The sequence below is a fragment of the Delphinapterus leucas genome, chromosome 5, assembly GCF_059928025.1.
Source record: "Delphinapterus leucas isolate spDelLeu-1000000601 "Yukka" chromosome 5, BTC_Dleu_Yukka2, whole genome shotgun sequence".
Lineage (NCBI taxonomy): Eukaryota > Metazoa > Chordata > Mammalia > Artiodactyla > Monodontidae > Delphinapterus > Delphinapterus leucas.
This window is the reverse complement of record NC_143133.1, coordinates 75315761-75338859: the sequence shown is the minus strand read 5'-3', so window position 1 is coordinate 75338859 and position 23099 is coordinate 75315761. Positions and strand designations below refer to the sequence as shown.

The 23099-nt window shown below is 37.9% G+C and overlaps 1 protein-coding gene across 4 annotated transcripts in view; it reads right to left on the bottom strand.

Annotated features, from left to right (window-relative positions):
• Positions 1 to 255: 255 nt before the first annotated feature.
• Positions 256 to 23099, bottom strand: part of CEP135 (centrosomal protein 135) — an 86594-nt gene continuing 63750 nt past the window's right edge. For 3 of the 4 annotated variants that reach the window (XM_022563762.3, XM_089911951.1, XM_089911952.1), the window contains 4 exons: positions 21976 to 22178; positions 20957 to 21061; positions 18571 to 18681; positions 7980 to 13061 (listed from right to left, as the gene is read on the bottom strand). In XM_022563762.3, coding sequence (XP_022419470.1) covers positions 18582 to 18681; positions 20957 to 21061; positions 21976 to 22178 — 408 coding nt within the window. In that variant the 3' untranslated portion in view covers positions 7980 to 13061; positions 18571 to 18581. The other variant, XM_089911950.1, reaches the window with a different exon arrangement.

Sequence of the window (23099 nt, the reverse complement as noted above, 5' to 3'; positions counted from 1 at the left end):
CGCCACCAAGGAAGTCCCGGTAACGACTTTTTTGAGTTGGTTGCTTCTCAAACAAACTTGTATCGCCAACAGAATGAAGAATCATATAAAAAGTATGATAAGGCTTTAAAATGGACTGATGTAGCCAACAGTGACATGAAGAAGTTTCTTGGATTAATAATTTTGATGGAAAAAATAAGAAAGTCAAACTGGAAAAATATTGGTCAACTGATCCCTTACTTGAAACACTTATCTTTCCAAAGATTATGACGAGAAGAAGTTTCAAACAAATAATTTCTTCACTTTAACAATAACTCGGAAACTCCACTTCTGTGGACAGAATTTCAAAAGTTAAACCTCTTTTGGATTATTTTTTCTACCAAAATTTCAATTGATCTATATACCCAAACAAGAGCTATCACTTGATGAGGCAATGATAAAGTGGAGAGGACAACTCAGGTTCGAAACCTATAATCTCGAGGACTTCCGTGGTGGTCCAGTGGACTCCACACTACAGCGCAGAGGGCCCGGATTCAATCCCTGATCAGGGAACTAGATTCCACACGCGCCAACAAAGATCCTGCATGCTGCAACTAAGACCCGGCGCAGCCAAATAAATAAATATATTTTTAAAAATCCTATAATCCTGGAAAACTTACAAAATATGGAGCTTTGGCCAGGATGGTTAGCGAAAGTGGAACTGGATATATATGCAAGCTTGAGATTTACACGGGTGAAGGAAAGAAACTGCAAGAAACAATATTATCAGTCCTACAACCTTATCTTGGTTCATGGCACCATAGTCACCAAAACAATTATTACAACAGTGTGTCCACATCTGAAATATTGTTGAAAAATAAAACCAGAGTTTGTGGGATTATAAGAGAGAATAGTGGTCTACCAAACGAATTAAAGGAGAAATCTAAAAATCTACAGAGGGGAGAAATGACATTCTTATGGAAGGGAGAAGTGATTCTTCTCATGTGGAAAGACAAGAGGCTAGTCCACATGGTGACAACTATTCATGACACCTCCATAGCATCTCCAGGAAAGGAAGACAGGAGGACTGGCCATCAGATAACTAAGCCCACTTGTATATTAGAGTATAATAAATATATGGAAGGAGTTGATTGATCCTATCAATATCTGGGAAACTTCAATATCCTCTGGAAAACTCGAAAATGGTATAAGAAAGTGGGTTTCTATTTCAGTAACTGCAGTTTATTCAATGCGTTTAAAATTTATTGTAGCCTTAATGCACAGAATAAAATGACTTACAAGCAATTTTTGTTAGCACTAGATGGGTAACTGACCATTCTTGTGAATGTAATGGTAGTCCAACACCTGGTCCTTCTTGTGGAGTTTCTAAAAGAGCCCCCTGCAAAGATTCACCTTGCCGATTATCAGATAAAATAAAAGAATATATTCTAGAGGAAATAATACCCACAGGACTAAGAAAAAAAGTGCCGCCAGAAAGTGTAGTCTGCTCTTCCAGGGAAAGGGCAGTGAAACACGGTATAGTTGTAATAGATGTTCTGTTCCCCTGCACGAAGGTGCCTGTTATAATGCCTATCACACTCTAACAAAATATTAAAATGCCTTAGTATGATATGTACGAAGTTTCAAATAAATACATGAAGTGCAAAAAATGTTGTTGATATTTACTCAAATGCAGGTGTTTTAATATTCAATTACATAACACATCACCGGACACAGGCATTAGTTTCTGCAAAAATCCCCTCGTCAATAATGTGCTGGTAAGCAAGGATGACTATGACATCAAAGCTAGACAACACTGCTTTCACACAAAAGATGACTATGGGCCAGTCCCACCTATGAACACAGATAAAAAATTCAAATTAAATGCAAAACCAGCGGTGCATTAAAAATAATATTACAGCTCTGGAAATGAACAGTGGTGATAGTACTACAACATTGTGAATGTACTTAATGCCACTGAACTGTACACTTAAAAATTGTTAAAATGGTACATTTCATGTACATCTTAGCAGAATTTAAAAAAAGATAACATTACAGATGTTGGAGACAACTCTACACAGAGCTCTCATTTCTGCATGTTTTTTTCGCTGAGGTAGGGGCAGTTTTTGTTCTGAACAATCTTTTCAAGGATGCTTATAAAGCTTTGGGAGGTAGAGACAATGTCACCCCAGAGAACAAGGCAGCTTTGTTTTCCATCCAATATAAGAAAGATCACGTCTCCTTCCAGGGCAAAGGTTGTGCAGGTTTGCTTGAAGCCCCTTATTTGAGACTGAGGTTTCCTAAATTCCAATTCCTCAGTTGGGATATAAACCCACTGCATGTGCAGCATCCATCTAGGTCTGCCTGAATGCCCCCTGTGGGATATGGGGACAGGAGGAACTGGTGTAAAACTCACACTGCCTGCTGTGCAGTGATAAAGAGCTTCCTCCCTGACCCAGGAGTCTCTTGTCCTCTGCTAGCGCTCATGAACATGTGGCAGGCTACATACCAGGCTGTGAGCAGAACCAAGTCTCAGACCACTCACGGTTCTCCAGTTTGGGCCACAAAAAGATGGGTGCTGACAGACATGGCTCTCTGAAGAGAAAGGATGAAGTTAGGGGACAGGAGAAGATTGCGCAGGAAATGATTGTAGTGAATGCTCTCACCCAAGTGTTGAGTGAAGGTGAGGAAATAGGGGTCCCGGACTGTCCTACCTGTTAGGGAATATTTAGAAGCTGAGCAATGAGAGGTGGGATTGAAACAAGCTGTTGGAATGGTGTTCTGCTCAGGTGGGACAGGAAAGAGGTGTCATCGTGACAACGGGCAGCAAGCCCTACAGCCCCAGTCAAAAGGCAATACACTGTGGCTGCTGAAATAAATGGTGTCAGCAATAAGGACATAGAACTTTGGTTCAGCCACTTGAAATTAGAAGTCAGTGCAAAGCTTTGCTTATTGGGGATGTCAACTGAAAAAAAAAAAAGGTACAACCTAAAAATTGGGAATTATGTTTTATTTGGTGGACCAAACTGAGGACTTAAGCCTGGAAGACAGCCTCTCAGCTCTGAGGGACTGCTCCAAAGAGGTAAGGGAGGGGCCCGGGTACATAAGGGAGGGGCCGGTTTTCTTTGCAACAAAAACCAGGTAGTTGGAACATCAAAATGTTACTGTTAATTAAAGAAAAACAGACCTCTCAAGTTAATGAATTTGGTGCTTTTCTAGGTATGGGAGGATGCAAGGGTCTGGGCTCATTGAAATAATTCCTTTGATATGAACCTTAGCTATCCAGGGCCAGGATGCTGCTTTTGTCCATCCTGAAATGCCCTCAGGGTGCAGTCACTGATGGCTTGATGGCCACAACATCCTTAGCTTACTGATATGGCAGGCGACATTCTTTGTCCAAAGGGAGGAGCTGCTCTCTCCCTCCTTCTTTTTTCTGACCTCAGGAAAGTCTTGTTACTCTAAGAAACCAAATGTTTGGGTTTGTCCCAAAGGAGGACTGAGGGCCATACACACTCTGTACAAATATACTTAGGAACCTCAGGGAGGGGAGGGACTCAAATTTCTATGGCTTCCTTGGATATAGACACCCAAGTCACCATCCTACCTGGTCCATTGATGCTCAAATTTAATTGATGGGATTAGGACAGGGTTCTGAATGGGGAAGAGAAGCTAATTTGACCGTATGGGTGGAACTAATTCAATGTGCTGCTGTTGCCTGTACATCTGAATAAATAGTAGGAATTGAGGTGCTATAGGCTTATACTCCCATCCTGTAAGTATCAGAGGGGATTATCCCAATCAGGGAAGTATAGAAAGTAGAGACATGCTTGTGAGATGAACTCCCTGCCATTTGTCACTAGTGGGTGTGTCTTTACCCTCTGATTTCAAAGTTTTCACCCTATAGATGACATCCTATTGGTTGGCAAGTCAGAAGCCTCCATCTCAAGGCCCCTATCACACCTACACTAGCGGGGTGGCTGATAAACCCTAACAAAATTCAGAGGCTGGCTTTCCAAGTGAAGTTTCTTGGACTTAAATGGGCAGATTCACAACCCTCTATTTCTCTGGCACCCCAGGAAAAAGTGCTGTATATCTGCTCCACCTACCGTCTTCCTCCAACCAAACCTTTGAGGTTTAGCTTCTTGTTGGACTTTTGGGAAACTGGAGAGAGTATGTGCCCACTTGGGCTTTCTATTTGGTCCTTTATATCAGCTAACCCACAAATCAGCATTTTTTGAGTGGGGCCCAAACCAATAGCAATGAATGCTCTCTTTGTCCCCTACAAAAAGCCTACATTGCAGCCTGCAAAAAATCATATGGTCTGCCTGAAGCAAGAAACTGCAGTGGCTGGCAATCTGACCTGCTGCTGTGTCTGTCACCCCTGTCCACAGGCTATGAAAACAGAAAAACTCATCCACTCTTGAACAATTTATTTTGCTATGCCTAATGCCATCGATGGGCGCTCCCAGGCATGGACTCCGCCTTGTACATGTACAAACACACACACCAACACAATCTTTTAAAAATCCGATCGATGCAAATTCATATGCTTCTCCTGACTGCTGAGCAGCTTTGGGTTATGCCATGTACAACTCTCAAGGCTATCACTACCCAGTGACATAGCCCAGGTTTCTCAACCAAACCAGTGTGATGATGATCCCAATCAAGTTTAACAACAAACCCCAAACTGGAGTGACTTGTGACCTTTGGGCTATCTGTTTGTATGTGGGGGAGAGATGGCCATGGACTCTCCATTGTGGATGAGGGTTGCTTTTTTGCTCATCTATTGCCCCATTGGCAATGACACCAGAGATTAACCAGTCAATCTAAATTGCATGAGTCATAATGGATAACAGAATGACTTTAGACCACATCCTTCATGTCTAAAATAACACCCTCTGCTCCCCATGATAACTATAGTGGGCTACGTCTGGGATCCTGGAAGGCACAATTGAGATCAGTACTGCTGGTTAGCCTCTTCCTTCTGCTTTTGGGATCTTACTGATATTAGCCTTAATTAATGCTATATGAGACACATTGAACAGGTTTGGTCCCACCCTCTGTTGGGCATTTTCAGCAGGTGGTCAATGGAGTGGCATACTCAACTTTGGCCAAGAATGTATAGGATCAAGGGATAGAATATCCTTGGGAGAGGCAATGTGCCATACACCCCTGAGTATCCCTGTACATTCTTTCTTTTTTAAATTTTATTTATTTTTGGCTGCATTGGGTCTTCGTTGCTGCACGCGGGCTTTTCTCTGGTAGCGGTGAGGGGGGGCTACTCTTCGTTGTGGTGCGCGGGCTTCTCATTGTGGTGGCTTCTCTTGTTGGCAGCACAGGCTCTAGGTGCGCAGACTTCAGTGGTTGTGGCACATGGGCTCAGTAGTTGTGGCTTGGGGGCTCTACAGTGCAGGCTCAGTAGTTGTGGTGCACGGGCTTAGTTGCTCCACAGCATGTGGGATCTTCCCGGACCAGGGCTCAAACCTGCGTCTCCTGCGTTGGCAGGCGGATTCTTAACCACTGCACCACCAGGGAAGCCCCTCCCTGTACATTCTTGTTGTGGGTATGCAAAGAATGCAAGGCCCTGATTAATCTTCATCCAGGCCATTTCTCAGCATTGTGTTTGCAGTGAGCAACCTTGGGGGATGAAGTGATGCATCCTTCTGGGACAAAGAGCAGGCTTACTAATTGCTTGCCATAAAAGAGATGGATTAACTAAGTTCAGTGTTCTAGGCTGCTACATGAACTTCTGCATGCTTAGCATTCATCTGGGCCCCTCCACATTGCCCCTGTGGGGATTGAGGAGGTAAGGAGAACCAGTGGCAAACATGATGCTTATGCTGCTTGCTGGGCCATGAGTAATAAAGGCCTCTGTCTCTGATCCAGGAGTCTCCTACTTTATTCCTGCATGTAGGAAACAGTAATAGGTTAACTTATTAGCTTGCAACTAAGGTAAAATAAAATCCCATTATATTTGACTGTCTCTCAATTTCTTTAGTACATATTGTTCTCGTTGAGCTCTATTTTATTTCTTGTACCAAGTTTCAGCATTTTTAGTTTTCATTGCATTTATCCATTTTATATATTAGCATATCTTCACTCTTCATACTTTTATTTTCTTAATATCTAAAATATTTGTAGTTATTTCCCCCTTCTGTGTTTCGACTATATATTTGTCTTATTTCAAGTAAAGTTCATTAATCAGTCCTTTTATAGATCCAGCTCTTAATTTTGTAAATCTCAATTTTTGTGGTTGATATTATTGTTCTCCAACTCATTGTTTTTTGTCCTTTATTATTTCTGTTATTTTTGGCAGAGGAGGAGCAGGGGTTACTGTTACTTTTTTCCAATCTCTTGATTTAAATTCTTGCTCATTTGTGAACAGTTTTATTTCCTGATTAACATATTTAAAATTACAGGTTTTCCTCTAATTACTCATCTTTAGCTGTGTCCCACAATTTTGATTTTAATGGTTTATTACTTGATTATCAGTCTAAATTATTTTACTTTCTTTATGATTTTCATCTTTAACAAAGGGTAATTTAGAAAGACATTTTTAGTTTCCAGACATATTGAAGTTTTTTCTATCCTTTTGAAAAATTATTTTCTAATTTTATGCATTATGGTCAGAGAAATGATTTATATAATTCTTTTGAACCTGAGGCTTCCTTTAAGGGCTACTATATGGTCTATTTTTTCAAATGTAAGAGATATGCTTGAAAAACATGTATTCTCAGTTTATAGGGTGTGGAGTTTTATACATGTATGTACATATATAGCCATATGTTTATGTTGGCTATATCTTCTTGTTCTATTGTACTTGTTATTCTTCTTGTTGCTCACCACTATATCACACTTTTTTTCCACCCTAAGATTCTATCTTTTTAGATAGTAAGGTTAGTACTCCAGCTTTCTTTCGGTTCCCATTTGCCTGGTGAATCTTTTTCTTTCCTTCTATTTTCAAATTTTAAAAAGCATATCTCTCTTGTAACTCACATACTGTCTTTTGTTTTAATAAACTTATTTATTTTTCAATATTTATTTTTGGCTGTGTTAGGTCTTCATTGCTGCGCATGGGCTTTCTCTAGTTGCGGTGAGTGGGGGCTACTATTCGTTGCGGTGCGCAGGCTTCTCATTGCAGTGGCTTCTCTTGTTGCGGAGCACAGGCTCTAGGCACGCGGGCTTCAGTAGTTGTGGCATACAGGCTCAGTAGTTGTGGCTCGCAGGCTCTAGAGTGCAGGCTCAGTAGTTGTGGCAAACAGGCTTAGTTGCTACACGGCATGTGGGATCTTCTTGGATGAGGGCTCGAACCCATCTCTTCTGCATTGGCAGGCGGATTCTTAACCACCGTGCCACCAGGGAAGTCCCCTGTCTTTTAAATCTGATTCTTTTTTAAAAAATCAATTTATTTATTTATTTTTGGCTGCGTTGGGTCTTCGTTGCCATGCGTGGGCTTTCTCTAGTTGCTGCAAGTGGGGGCTGCTCTTCGTTGCAGTGCATCGGCTTCTCATTGTGGGGGCTTCTCTTGCTGTGGAGCACAGGTCCTAGGCACGCAGGCTTCAGTAGTTGTGGTGCGTGGGCTCAGTAGTTGTGGCTCACTGGCTCTAGAGCACAGGCTCAGTAGTTGTGGCTCACGGGCTTAGTTGCTCCGCAGCATGTGGCATCTTCCCGGACCAGGGATCGAACCCGTGTCCCCTGCACTGGCAGGTGGATTCTTAACCACTGCATCACCAGGGAAGCCCCTGATTCTTTCTTTTTATTGATGGATTTTATCCATCAATTTACAATTTATTGTGGTTACTCTTGCATAAGGATTTATTTCTGCCATTTTGTTTCATATTTTCCATCTACTGTACTTCAATTTCGTTTTGATTTTTTTTCTTTTCCTGCTTTCCACTGCAGAGGTCAAGTGTTCTTCTGCTGGTTTAAATATTAAATCACTTTTGAAAGCATCCCAAAATGACTTCATCATTATTAGTTAAGTGGTCATGGGCAAGTCTTGCCTGTGCTCTCATCTGTAAAATGAGAATAAAGGAGAATATGGTTGTTGTGGGAATTAATTAATATATGTAAAACTCTTGAGAAAGTGCCTGGTAAGAATAAAGTTCTATGTGTTTACTGTTATATCATTTTGATAGTTGCTCTTAAGACACCTGTTTGTGTTACCCCTCCTTGTTGATTTCTGAAATATCGAGATTTGTATGTTCTCTTGACAGGTATTTTACCTCATGTGCCTTTCTTCTCTTTCTGTCCTCCTGCCCACTATCTAGCATGTTGGTATTATCCAGATTCTAAAATTTTTGGTCTTAATTTTTATAGATATATTTTGTTTCTTTTTTTGGTCCCTCCTCTTCTTAATATGCTTTACCAAGCTATTTGATTATCTTTAATTATGACATCTCTTGCAGCATCTTCTATACCTACTTCTCTGATTACTTCCTTCAAGCTTTTTCAATGTTGATCTTCACTTGACAAACATTGAGACTTTGTATGCCTAAGAACATTTTTATTACACCTTCAGATTTGAATGACAGCATAGTTATAAAATAGGTTCAAAATTCATTTCTTTCAATGTTCTAAAAGTACTATGTTGCTCATTTCCAGTGTAATTATCGAGAAGGTTGATGTTGTCTCAGCTCTGTTGGAATTGCTATAATAATTTACCATAGATTGGTAAACAATAAAAATTTATTTCTCATGGTTTTGGAGGCTAGAAGTCAGAGATAAGGGTGCCAGCATGGTCAGGTTCTGGTGAGAGCCCTTTTCTGGGTTATAGACTGCTGACTTATTATTGTACCTTCATACAGCAGAGACTGCAAGAGCTTTCTGGGATTCCTTTTACAAGGGTACTAATCCCATTCATGAGGGCTCCACCCTCATGACCTAATTACCTCCCAAAGGCCCCACTTCCTAATATCATCACATTAGAAAATAGGGTTTCCACATACCAATTTTGGGAGACACATTCAGTCCACAACAGATGTAAATCTGACCCTTGTTCCTTTTTAGGTGACCTGTTTTCTCTCTGAAGCTTTTATAATTTCTCTCCTGTCTTCAATATTGTGTCTAAATGTGGGTTTTTCCTTCTCTCCTACTTGGCTTTCTCTGAGCCCTTTTAATAAAGACCTCAGACTTTATTAAAGTATGCTTAATTTGGGGACATTTATCTCCATTATTTCTTAAACTATTTTCTACACTCCTTTCTAATATTTCTCATTTCTAAGTCTCATTATTACCTGGATGTTGGCACTCCTACACATATCCCCTATGATGCTCATCCTTTCTTTTACATTTTCAATCTCTTTTTCTGATGCCTTCTGGAAGAAGTCCTCAATCTTATCTTCAAATGCACTACTTTAAAGCTATATCTGTACCTAATCCTTCCTCAAAGAAAAACAGGAGCAGTATCAAACATAATGAAAAAGCACTAAGTGGAAATATTAGGTATGAAAAAGGTAATAGTGGAAATAAAGAACACATGGGGGTTGTTGGTGTCTTGATAAGAATGGTTTGACTGGAGTAATGGGAATAAATTGTGATTAGGTGATTAGAATAGTTCAAGAAGGAAAGGTAGCATGAAGTGAGTATGGATAACTCCTTTCAAGGAACTTTTGCTACAAAGAGTATGAAAAATGGAATGGTATGGTTCGAGAGGGTTTTAAAATGGGAGATTAAAAATGGGAGGTATTTTTTGATGATGGCCATTCTGACTGGTGTGAGGTGATACCACATTGTAGTCTTCACTTGCATTTCTCTAACGATTAGTGATATTGAGCAACCTTTCATGTGTTTGTTGGCAATCTGTATTATCTTCTTTGGAGAAATGTCTATTTAGGTCTTCTGCCCATTTTTGGATTGGGTTATTTGTTTTCCTGATATTGAGCTGCACAAACTGCTTGTAAGTTTTAGAGATTAATCCTTTGTCAGTTGCTTCGTTTGCAAATATTTTCTCCCATTCTGAGGGTTGTCTTTTCATCTTGTTTATGGTTTCCTTTGCTGTGCAAAAGCTTTGAAGTTTCATTAGGTCCCATTTGTTTATTTTTGTTTTTATTTCCATTTCTCTAGGAGGTGGGTCAAACAGGATCTTGCTGTGATTTATCTCAGAGTGTTCTGCCTATGATTTCCTCTAAGAGTTTTCTAGTGTCTGGCCTTCATTTGGGTCTTTAATCCATTTTGAGTTTATTTTTGTGTATGGTGTTAGGGAGTGTTCTAATTTCATTCTTTTACATGTAGCTGTCCAGTTTTCCCAGCACCACTTATTGAAGAGGCTGTCTTTTCTCCATTGTATATTCTTGCCTCCTTTATCAAAGATAAGGTGACCATATGTGTGTGGGTTTATCTCTGGGGCTTCCTATCTTGTTCCATTGATCTGTATTTCTGTTTTTGTGCCAGTTGGCCATCATCAAAAAATCTACAAACAATAAATGCTGGAGAGGGTGTGGAGAAAAGGGAATCCTCTTGCACTGTTGGTGGGAATGAAAATTGGTACAGCCACTATGGAGAACAGTATGGAGGTTCCTTAAAAAACTAAAAATAGAATTACCATATGACCCAGCAATCCCACTACTGGGCATATACCCTGAGAAAACCATAATTCAAAAGGAGTCACGTACCACAATGTTCACTGCAGCTCTATTTACAATAGCCAGGACATGGAAGCAACCTAAATGTCCATTGACAGACGAATGGATAAAGAAGATGTGGCACATATATACAATGGAATATTACTCAGCCGTAAAAAGAAACGAAATGGAGTTATTTGCAGTGAGGTGGATGGATCTAGAGTCTGTCATACAGAGTGAAGTAAGTCAGAAAGAGAAAAATAAATACCGTTATGCTAACACATATATATGGAATCTGAAAAAAAGAAATGGTTCTGATGAACCTAGGGGCAGGACAGGAATAGAGACGCAGATGTAGAGAATGGACTTGAGGACACGGGGAGGGGGGAAGGGTAAGCTGGGATGAAGTGAGAGAGTGGCACTGACATATATACACTACCAAATGTAAAACAGATAGCTAGTGGGAAGCAGCCGCATAGCACCGGGAGATCAGCTCCATGGTTTGTGACCACCCAGAGGGGTGGGATAGGGAGGGTGGGAGGGAGACGCAGAGGGAGGGGATATGGGGATATATGTACACGTTTAGCTGATTCACTTTGTTATTCAGCAGAAACTAATACAACATTGTAATGCAATTATACTCCAATAAAGATGTTTAAAAAAAAAAAAAAAAGTGCCTGGAATCTGAGTTCAGAGACTTCTCCATATCCCACCATGATAAAATTTGATTTGAATAAATTATACTTAACTTTAGAATTAAGAATATTGCTACCATTATACAAAATTATTTGTAAGAAAGAGAAAATAAATGGACTGGAAAGCTTATTGGAAAATCTATGTCAAGCTCCATAATTTAAAATTATTTAAAACAAATTAAAAACATCTATAAAAGGTCAGAACATTCAGTATTTCAAGATAAAACTACTTTAAAAAATTGTATCATGGTTATGAAAATAACAATTATGGCAAACTATACATTTTTCAATTATAGAAACATTAGAAATAAAATATTGAACAAAATATGCCTTGCTGTTGTTTTGGGGAAAAGGTGGGGACAAATTTTAAAATTTTATTTACATATATTTATTAAAAGATTTTCCATATGACATTGTAAATAGTCCCATTTCTATTGTATTTTGCTGTAACACATGAATTCACACACAGGAGACAGAATACATAAAATTACATAGATGGTGAAAAAGTAAGCCACATCACACCAAATACATAATTACTGCAAAGGGCATAATGAGAACATATAAGGAATATTAGTTTTAGAAAAAGAGTGCTGCCCACCCCCAGGTACACACACACACTCACACACAAACTGCACTTTATTAAACCACAGGAGGAAATAAAATGTATCATAAATAATTGGTCTTCCATTTTCCAATGCTAGTTTTTAAGTTCTTTTTCGATCATAATGAAATTTATTAAGAACAGGATTTTCTTCCAATGTATGGTTTAAACACGATTAGTTTTTGTACAACAATCTATTTTGTACTTTTGTTCTTTTATTAATATCGGTATATATCTAAATCCTTTAAAGTTACAACTTTGAAAATTCACTGTAAAAAGCTGTTTTCTATCTAATATGCCACAACAGGTCAGTGTTTACATACTATTCTGGAAGACTGATAAATTACAACACACAGGTTTAGAAGCAAAAAACTGGATATTATTGAATGTATAATGGAATTTTAACAAAATGTTTTACTGTATTTACCCTATATATTGATACTTTTGTATTCAAAATTTTAGATTCGTACAGTGAGAAATTTTATTTACTGAAAAATATCCCAAATTTCTGTTCTATCGTTTTACAAAATTCTAAATACAGCTTTTAGTTTAATTTTGATAGTGTTTATATTATGTGAAGAGTCCATGTGGTAGCCAAAATAGTATATTGTATATAATATATGAATGTATCTTTTCTATCACAGTTCTTCTAGTTGGCAATAACAAATTATATATGGCAACCATTATTTTATCAAGACCTTTGCTATTATAAGAATAGACCTGAATATAGTCCCCTCAATGATAGACAGCATATTGGTACATAATTAATTTTACATTTAGAAGAAAAAAGTTAAACATGACAGCATAGCATCAAAGTTGATCATCCCTTGTGAATGTATTAAAGATATGGGTTATAAACACAGGCATGGAAATGAGAATATTTATATACATATATCATGGCTCATTAAGAAAAAGATTATTAAAGCATAATGTGAATAATACATCATATTAATTCACAGTATAACCACACTTTGAGAAGTAATTTAAGTCAGGAATAATAAAAATACAGATATAACATTAGCACTATCCATACATATTCTGTTCTGTCATATATATGAAAATATACACATGGATATAGCTCTTTTAAACCAAATTTTTACATAAATATTCACTGATTTAAATAAAAGTTGACAGAGGTAGAATTTGTGTCAATGTTCATAATTTTCAGGAACAAGTGCTTCAAATATTTCATTACTGTCTGTCCTTTAAAAAAATCCGTATAGCCAACTCATGAAAGCCACCATTCTGAAAAAGTGGGGAGGGGAAAGGTGGATTAAGAAAAAAATGATAAAATTACTCAGTACTTTCATGAAAAACTGCAATTCAGTAATGTTTTAACTGAAATTATAATCTCTAATAAAACCTTTGCCCACAAATTATAGTTAATAGTCAAGAAGTATTGTTCTATATTTCAAAAAGATATTCCCTTTAAACTATTATACAAAAGCACTTCAAAGTATAAGAGTACTGAAAGAATGATACACAGTGAAAAGAATGGGGTAACATAGAATGTTAATTGAGAAAAATTGCTCAAAAGAAGGGATACTATGATGTATAGGTTTCATAAAATTACAAACAAGTACTGTAAATTATGTTGTCTGAGTCTTAAAATAGCATGTTAGGGATAGTCAAATATTTTTCCAAGTATGTTGACCTTATGTGCTATCTAACCACCCTCCCAATTAAAAGACACAGACATTAAAATATAAAAAAATCACACAATGGAAACACTGAGAAAGTAATTATTTTTTTCTATATCGAGGAACACATACTTAAGAAGAAATTATCAGGCAGGTTGTCAAATACTGATGTAAAACATTGTTTATAAGAAAAAAAAGCTGGAAACAAACTATTGATATATGTTCCATAAGAGAAGAATGATTAAATAATTTATGAAATATTCATGTGATCAACTGTTAAATCACTATTTTAAAATGGCATTTTTGAAAATGCTTTTAATGATAAGAATAAATGCATGCAACTATATTAAGGGGAAAACCCCACAGAACAGAACAAAACAAAAAAACTGATAAAAACTATTTTGAGTATGATTTCTATTAGAATTATACATGTATGTCTATGCTTGTGTGTATATTTATTACAAATTAAACATAAGAAAGGAGTAGGGGCTTCCCTGGTGGTCCAGTGGTTAAGACTCCACGCTCCCCTCCCAATGCAGGGGTCACGGATTTGACCCCTTGTTGGGGAACTAAGATCCTGCAAAGATTCTGCATGTCGCATGTCACGGCCAAAATAAATAAGTAAATAACGTTTTAAAAAAATAAATAAATAAACCTTTTTTTTCTTTTTAAAAAGAAGGGAGTGTACCAAATGGCTAATTGCTATTTTCTCTGGGTTGTAGGATTAAAAGTGATTTTGATTTGTACATCCATGTTCACAGCAGCATTTTCACAATAGCCAAAAGATGGAAGCAAGTCAAGTGATGAATGGATAAACAAAGTGTGCTATATACATAGTATGGAATAATATTCAGCCTCAAAAAGGAAGGGAATTCTGACACATACTCCCTCCCTCATGGATAAAACTTGAAAACATTATAGTAAGTGAAATAAGTCAGTCACAAAAACACAAATGCTGCATGATTCCACTTACTTAAGGTACAAAGAATAGTCAAATTCATAGAGACAGAAATTGTCACGGTGATTGCAAGAGGTTAGGGGAAAGGGAGAATGGGGAGTTAGTGTTTAATGGGTACAGAGTTTTAGCTGGGGAAGATGAAAAAGTTCTGGAGATTGATGGTGGAGATGATTTTTGCACAAGAGTGTGAACGTATTAACTGCCAGAGAAATGTACACTTAAAAATGGTTAAAATGATAAATTTGACCTTATGTATATTTTACTCCAATAAAAAAAATATAAAAAGAAGTGATTTTGGTTATCTTCTTTATACTTTTGTATTTTATGTTTTCTCAGTGAGCATTTTTTAGATGCAATAATCAAAACAGTAAAAGCAAAACTGGATTATATATGTTAACTATTAGAGACACTGTAAATACGACTTGATATGAATATTTCATATTCATTTCTGGGTACTTATGGGGAAATCCCTTAAAATTAGTTTTGGTGACAACGTTAGAAAATATGAATGGAAATGTGCTACCAATTAACAATATCATTAGGATACTCTGGGAATTTGTTAATGGTTGTAGACATTTTCTAATCTACATCTACTAGAATGGCTATAATAAAAAAATGGAAAATAACAAGTGTTGATAAGGACTTGGAAAACTGGAACTCTTACACTGCTGGTGAGAATGGTACAGTTATGTGGAAAAAGTTTGGCAGGTATTCAAAAAGTTAAACATAGAATTACCTTATGACCCAGCAACTCTAGGTACTCCCAAAAGATATTAAAACAGACTAAAACAGATACTTGTACACCAATGTTCACAGCAGCATTATTCACAATAGCTAAGAGATGAAAACAACCCAGGTGTCCATCAACTGATGAGCAAAAGAACAAAACGTGGTATAAACACAAAGGAATATCATTCAGGGATGAAAAGGAATGAAGTTCTGATACATGCTACAACACAGATGAACCCTGAAGACATTATTCTAAATGAAGTAAGCTAGATGCAAAAAGACAAATGTCGTATAAATTCACTTATATGAAAATCTAGAGTAGGCTAATTTATAGAGATAGAAAGTAGATTAGAGGTTATCAGGGGCAGGGAAGTGAAGACAGGGGACTGGAGAGTTATTGCTTAATAGATACAGAGTTTCTGTCGGGGTGATAAAAAATTCTGGAAATAGTGGTGATGGTTGTACAACGTTGTGAATTTAATGCCACTGAGTTGTACACTTTACAAAAGAGTTAAGAAGGCAAAGTTGAGGGACTTCCCTGGTTGTCCAGTGGTTAAGACTTTGCCTTCCAATGCAGGGGGTGTGGGTTCGATCCCAGGTCAGGGAAATAAGATCCCACATCCCTCCTGGCCAGAAAAAAAACAAAACAAAACATAAAACTGAAGCAATATTGTAACAAATTCAATAAAGACTTTAAAAATGGTGCACATCAAAAAAATCTTTAAAAAAAAAGTAGGCAAAGTTCATGTTATATATATTTTATCATAATTTTAAAAAGTTTTCTAATTCATTACAGCTTTAGAGACTGCTGGAAAGCACTATGTTCTAGATCAGTGGTTCTTTTTTTTTTTTTTTTTTTGCGGTATGCGGGCCTCTCACTGTTGTGGCGTCTCCCGTTGCGGAGCACAGGCTCCGGACGCGCAGGCTCAGCAGCCATGGTTCACGGGCCCAGCCGCGCCGCGGCATGTGGGATCTTCCCGGACTGGGGCACGAACCCATGTCCACTGCATCGGCAGGCGGACTCTCAACCACTGTGCCACCAGGAAAGCCCCCAGTGGTTCTTAAAGTATAGTTTGGGGATCCCTGGGAGTCAAGCCTCTTTTCATAAACTAAGGAATTACTTGCTTTTTCACTCATATTATCTCACGAGTATACAGATAAGTTTTCCAGGGGCTATGTGACGTGAAAGGCCAGTTAGTAAATAAATATTTCAGATTTGTGGGCCACAGGGTCTCTGTCACAACTACCTAATTCTGCCACTGCAAAAAAGCAGTCTGAGACAATATGTAAACAAATCGGTGTGGCTTAATAAAGCTTAATTTACAAAATTAGGCAGTGGTGTGGATTTGGCCTATAGGGGCCTAGTTTACCAACCCTTGATCTAAAATGCAGCTGTGAATCAAGCATGAAAAAAATGCTTGTGTCACAACTGCCAAGAGGCTTTATAATGAGAAGCAGAACCTCCATCTAATCACATTCAAATTAATGCAGCAGCTTAGAAGTTGTGAGGACAAAGTGACTGCTGCCAGCACTAGGAAGTGGTCCTCAAAGTGAAAGAGGAAGTCAAATGTTTTAGTCAAATAAACAAACACAAAAGCAAAAAGCACAGCAATCAGGAATCATTTAAACATAGGCCCTACAAATATCAGTAAACCCTGGGGCATCAGTATATTAAAGAATAGAACATAGCTAATACTCTTATGAGGATTCTGAAGTCACCAAGGAAATGCTTAATTATCTCCTATAAAATTCTATTGGGAGAAGCCAAAAAATGAATAATTTTTAAAAGGACTGACTTTACTATTTCTGTCAATAAGCCTGCATTTTTCAGTCATCTACTTTTCAAACCCTGGGTCTGACATGCTTCTTTCCCATTCACTCCCATCTCCAATGAATGAGCACATCACTTTGACCCTTCCTCAGCCAAATGTGTCCTAGCTCTTTACAATCACTCTGGAAAACTGCCTTACCATAACTACTCAAGCTCGAACACATGCACGTCCAATGACCTGACAATCTCACTCCTAAGTGTATACCCAAAAGAAATGCACACATCTGTTCGCCAACATAAGGTACTAGAATGTTCATCATAATTCTACCTGTAATAGCCCAAACTGGAAATTATCACATGCCCATCAAAAACAGAGTGAGTACATGGACTGTGGTCTGTTCACATAATGGAATACTACACAGCAACAAGACTGAACCAACTGCAAGTACACAGCAGTATGGATGAATGTCACAGAGGCACTATTGAGAAAAAAAGCCAGAAATATATGATTTCGCTTATAAAATGTCCAGAAACAGACAAAAGAAATCTATGCTTTTAATAACCGAGACAGTTACTTTTAGAGTAAGGCTTATGACCAGAAAGACACCCAAGAGAGGTCATGTTTTGTTTCTTGATCCGGGTGCAGGTTGCATAGGTGTGTTCAGTTTGTAAAAATTCATTGAGCTGTATATCCTATGATATAGCACTTTCCTGTATGTATATAATAATTTATCTTAAAATATCTAGCTTTCAATATTAAATAATATTTTCTATGTCTTTGTCCACACTTTCACTATCTGTTATTTGTACCTTGAGTTTGGCACTTCATCAAATATTACCCTGTGATATATTGTCATTTAATTTTTGTTGTGGATGTCTTCTCTCTCTCTTTTTTTAAATCGGCATTGGGTCTTAGTTGTGGCGTGTGCGATCTTCATTGAGGCATGCGGGATCTTTCGTTGCGGCGTGCAGGCTCTTCCTTGCAGTGCATGGGCTTCTCTCTAGTTGTGGTGCGTGGGTTTTCTCTCTCTAGTTGTAGTGGCACATGGGCTTCTCTCTAGTTGTGGCGTGCAGGTTTTCTCTCTAGTTGTAGTGGCGCATGGGCTTCTCTCTAGTTGTGGCGTGCAGGTTTTCTCTCTAGTTGTAGCGGCGCGTGGGCTTCTCTCTAGTTGTGGTGCGTGAGTTTCCTCTCTCTAGTTGTGGTGTGCGGGCTCCAGAGCACGTGGGCTCTGTAGTTTGTGGCACCCAGGCTCTCACTGAGGCGCGCAAGCTCAGTAGTTGTGGTGCATCGGCTTAGTTGCCCCACGGCATGTGGGATCTTAGTTCCCCGATCAGGGATCAAACCCACGTCCCCTGCACTGGAAGGCAGATTCTTTACCACTGGACCACCAGGGAAGTCCCCAGATGTCTTCTTTTTTAATTAATGTATAATTTATGTACAATAAAATACATGGACTGTAAACGTTCAGTTCAACGAATTTTTACAATTGTATACAGCCATGTAACCATCACCACCATGATACAGCACATTCCATTACCTCTGAAAGTTCCCTACCACCTTTATAGGCAATCTCCTCTCCCCCCACACAGAAAACAACTCTTGTAATTTTTATAACCAGAGATAAGTTTTGCTTGTACTTGGTGTTACATACATACCTTTCTGATAATCAGTTTTTATGTTCAGGAGAATGTAAAGGAGACTTCAGAGTAGAACTAAGGGGTGGTGTGCGAAGACCGTGCCGACGCATCTCTTGGATTGCTCGTTCTCTGTCAATAAAGACAAAATAAGAGATTATACCAAAAAGTGGTAAACAAATAAAAGGTCCTGTTATTGTTATTAGTTAAGTAATTTCTACTCAATTGATTAATTAGTATTTCTACTAAATTTAAATCCTTTGAAGGGACTTCCCGGGTGGCACAGTGGTTAAGAATCCGCCTGCCAATGCAGGGGACACAGGTTTGAGCCCTGGTCCAGGACGATCCCACATGCCGTGGAGCAACTAAGCCCGTGTGCCACAACTACTGGGTCGGCGTTCTAGAGCCCGTGAGCTACAACTACTGAGCCCACGTGCCACAACAACTGAAGCCCGCGCGCCTACAGCCCGTGCTCCACAACAAGAGAAGCCACCGCATAGAGAAGCCTGCATACCTCAATGAAGAGTAGCCCCTGCTTGCCATGGCAACTAGAGAAAGCCCACGCAGCAACAAAGACCCAACACAGCCATAAACAAACAAATAAATAAATCCTATGTCTTTATATCATTTTTAAGTTGAGGATAAAAGATGTCAATTAAAGGTATATGTACTTTAAGAGATTGTTCAAAGCCCCTCTGAATATAGATTTTCAAAGTTGGTTGGTTCCCCTCTCTGCCCCTACCTTTCCCGCCCCTTCTTGCACATAAATCTAGTCCTCTTCCTTCCTGTCTCAAAATGCCCAAATGTTAGAAGTAAAATAATCTACTTTCTGTTATGTCTTGGTCTGCCGCACAAAGCATAATGACTGTGTTGCCACCTCTACTGTGGGCTATTCACAGTCCCTGGCCCAGACTTTCTGACTTGAGCTCTTCAGTGCCTAGGATTTCTACCTAGACGGGTGCTTCACAAACTTTTTTCATTATAATCCCCTACAAAAACTTTTTTAGATGCCCCTCCCCAAATTATTCCCCCTCCGTCCAATTTTAATACATCAGATTTTAATACACAGATACACTGTTAATATACTGTGGCCCTTCCGAGGGCCATAAATCACTGTAGTGCCTAAGGTTTCTTTGCCATTCCCTCTTCCCCAAGAATCTATATTGTTCCCTGCAGAGACAATATTGCCTCTTTAAAAATGCAAGACCTAGTTGCATGGTAAACAGAAGGAAAGACATGGTCATGTGGGTCAAGGTTTCTTTGGGGACCAGGGGCAAGGAAAAAGGAGAAGAATTAAGGGAGCCTATAACCCTAGGCAACAGAGAGCTTAGCTTGGTTTAGGACCCTTGAAGAGAATTTCAGTTGTCATTAATAAATGAAAATCATTACATATATACAGTTTAGTACATTCAGAAAATAGATCTTCTAAATTACAAGAAATTAACAACACTGCTTTCATGACACTGATGCAACCTCAGGCTTCATTTCTCTTTGAAATCACAAATATTGATTTCCTAGCAAATTCCATCTATAATCCAAATTGCACATCACTTAAAAGTTTTGAAGCAAATGGTTAAGAATAAGATTAGAGAACTCAAAATATTGACCTAAATAAGCAATCTGACCACTATTTGAGAATGAAATCTTAGGAATGCTGATGCCTATGGTATTAATACAGTAGGAAAGAATAATGGAAGAAAAGTAAATTGACAAATTGATTCACAAATTAGACTTGCATTTTAACTGTTAAAGCAGGTCTCATTCCTGTCTGTAACACTTGGAGATTAAAATTTTCAACATAATAAAGCAAAAGAACTGAAATATAAGTGACTATGAAAATTCCTAAGCTGTAGGGAATATATTGAAAAGATTAAGAGCACAGGCTTTAAAATTAGACAAACCTATATGGATTTTAGTCTTGGCTCTGCTATTTACTATTTGCGTGACCTTAGTTTTTAATAATAATATAGGCACAATAATAGACAGTTAATAGGATTAATCAGATACATACATAGTATCTGGCATATATTTGTTAAGTGCCCTTAAGATCATTAGCATCATCGCTTTCATGATGATTTGTATTTGGAATTTCCTATTGGACCATAATGTTTTGGGCTCTTGTAGGATCCTTACTAGCTTGCTGATTCCCTAACTATATCCTTTGAAATAATGCCTTAATTTTGTCCTGAGGAATGCTACAGCAAACATTTATACAATACTTGCTACTTTATTGTGGGGATATTATCTTCTACAACACTTGTTGCCTTTTTAGGAAGAATTACCAAAGAAATTTATTTTACATATTAATGCTAAGAAAAGTTTGCTATTTGTAAGCCATATTAAATCCTTTTGGAATAGAATAGGGAATAAATAAAAACGCTGTTCAATGCTAAAAATATATTCTTACCGTTCGTATCTTTCAGTTGAAATCTGCCTTTTCAGAACATCAAGATCTGTTTGTAATTGTGCCATTTTAGCCCGAAGCATGGTGTTTTCCCGGCTTTGACTATTTCTTAAAAACAAATTTAGAAAATCAAATAAATAATAAATATTCTGTTTTATAGCATCAAGTGCTATGGATTTTTGTTTTTGTTATTAATAAATACAAATGGAGGTGACATATAAGGATGAAAAAAAGAGAAGACTTTCCAACAATAATTCCATAAACGTCTGGAGCTTCTATCACAAAGTTTTCTTTTTCATTCATCTCATTTATTTAACGAACATTTACTAAGCTTCTAGTATGTGCTAGGCACTGCAGCAATGCTGGAGATACAAATGTGAGAAGACATGAATTGTAATATCAAAAAGTAAAGTATCTTTATTGGCTCTTTCTTGACTCCTACCTCAGAAAGAGATATATTTCTAATTCCTTTTAAAAGTTAATTATTCCACTCATACTATCTACTCTGTTTCCTCCCTTCTTCCAAAAATATGTCCAAACTTCTCCATTATCAATCTCCTAAAAGGTAATCAATATTATGAGGGTCAAATTTCATGGCCTTTTCAAAGTCTTTTTCCTAATCCATAGCATGAAACACAGCCAACTCTCCCCATTCTGAAATGCTCTCCCCTTCGCTGACTTCTCTCTTCATTCCTCAAATTTAGGTATTTTTCTAAAGTCCACCCGTTCACTTCCATGGGTACCACCTCTGTGGAGAACATATACAAATTACACGCCCAAACATGATGTCTCTTCTGAGCTAAGCCCCCTGAGTTTCCCAAAGCAGCGGCCATGTAATCAAAATACTTTGCTTTGCACTCCCATCCCCCAGTCCCCCAACACTTCGAAAACAAAAATTTTTTGGTTCCTCCACTATTTTTCTATCATTTGTTTTACACTACAAATCTATAAAAAATTATTCATATTGAAAAATTATTTGTGACAAGCTATTTTCCTCACATAAGTTGATTCATGACACTTACAATTTGCTTTCTGAAAGGGTTAACTTCTCTTTAAGTAGCTGAATTTCTGTATCCTTCTCGTGGGAGGTTAAATGGGAATGAAATTCTTTATCTCTATTTGTAGCCAACAATGATTCAAGGTTTTTAATCGTATGTCTCTCACTTGACAGTTGTTTTTTTAACAGCTCTGATTCTGATTTTACATTTTCTAATTCCACTGCAACCTACAAGAAAAACAAAGCAAGATTACTTCAGTATAATTTTAGACTTACTCTGAACAATTATCTGCAGAGCTATACGCACATCAGTTGCTTCATTTTGGGTACTGATTAAAGATTCTGTAATACTTTTCACATATAGGAAAAACATCTTATTGTCAAAATAATCTTTGTTATTTTTAGCAAAGACCTATCCCAACCCTCAAATAGTTTTCTTTCATGTTATCTTGTCAAGAGAGGGTAATTAACGTAAAATCCTAAAATGTGGCCACCCTATCAGTAAGGAGGCCCTTCTGGTTTAGTAAATATGTATATTCTGTTTACATAGTCAAACCAGTCTTGAAGCTTCTCAGTACCTGAAAATAAAGTTACTACTAAATAAGTGTTTAAAAACACACATTGGGTTGTTTAAAGTAATGCTTCGGTTTGGGAATGGGACGTTCCAGTTAACTCGACTTTTAAAATTAAGTAAGATTTTTATCAGGAAAATATTCCACTTAGAAAGGAATGAACTGCTCAATTCTTCATATAAGTCTTACTTTTAAGCAGAGAAAGAATGTATTGGGATATGTTCCTATTCTATAATTAGAAGACTTATATTCTCCTAAATACCCCTCTGCTTCAAAACAGCACCTAATTTTATCATCATGTTTGCCAAAGAAACCTCGACAAAAAATGTAGTAGTCAAATTAGAGTAGGGCTGAATAAAACAATATGCTACTGGGACTTCCTGGTGGCGCAGTGGTTAAGAATCCGCCTGCCAATGTAGGGGACACAGGTTCGAGCCCTGGTCCGGGAAGATCCCACATGCCACGGAGCAACTAAGCCCGTGTGCCACAACTACTGAGCCTGCGCTCTAGAGCCCGTGAGCCACAACTACTGAAGCCCACGTGCCACAGCTACTGAAGCCCACGCGCCTAGAGCCCG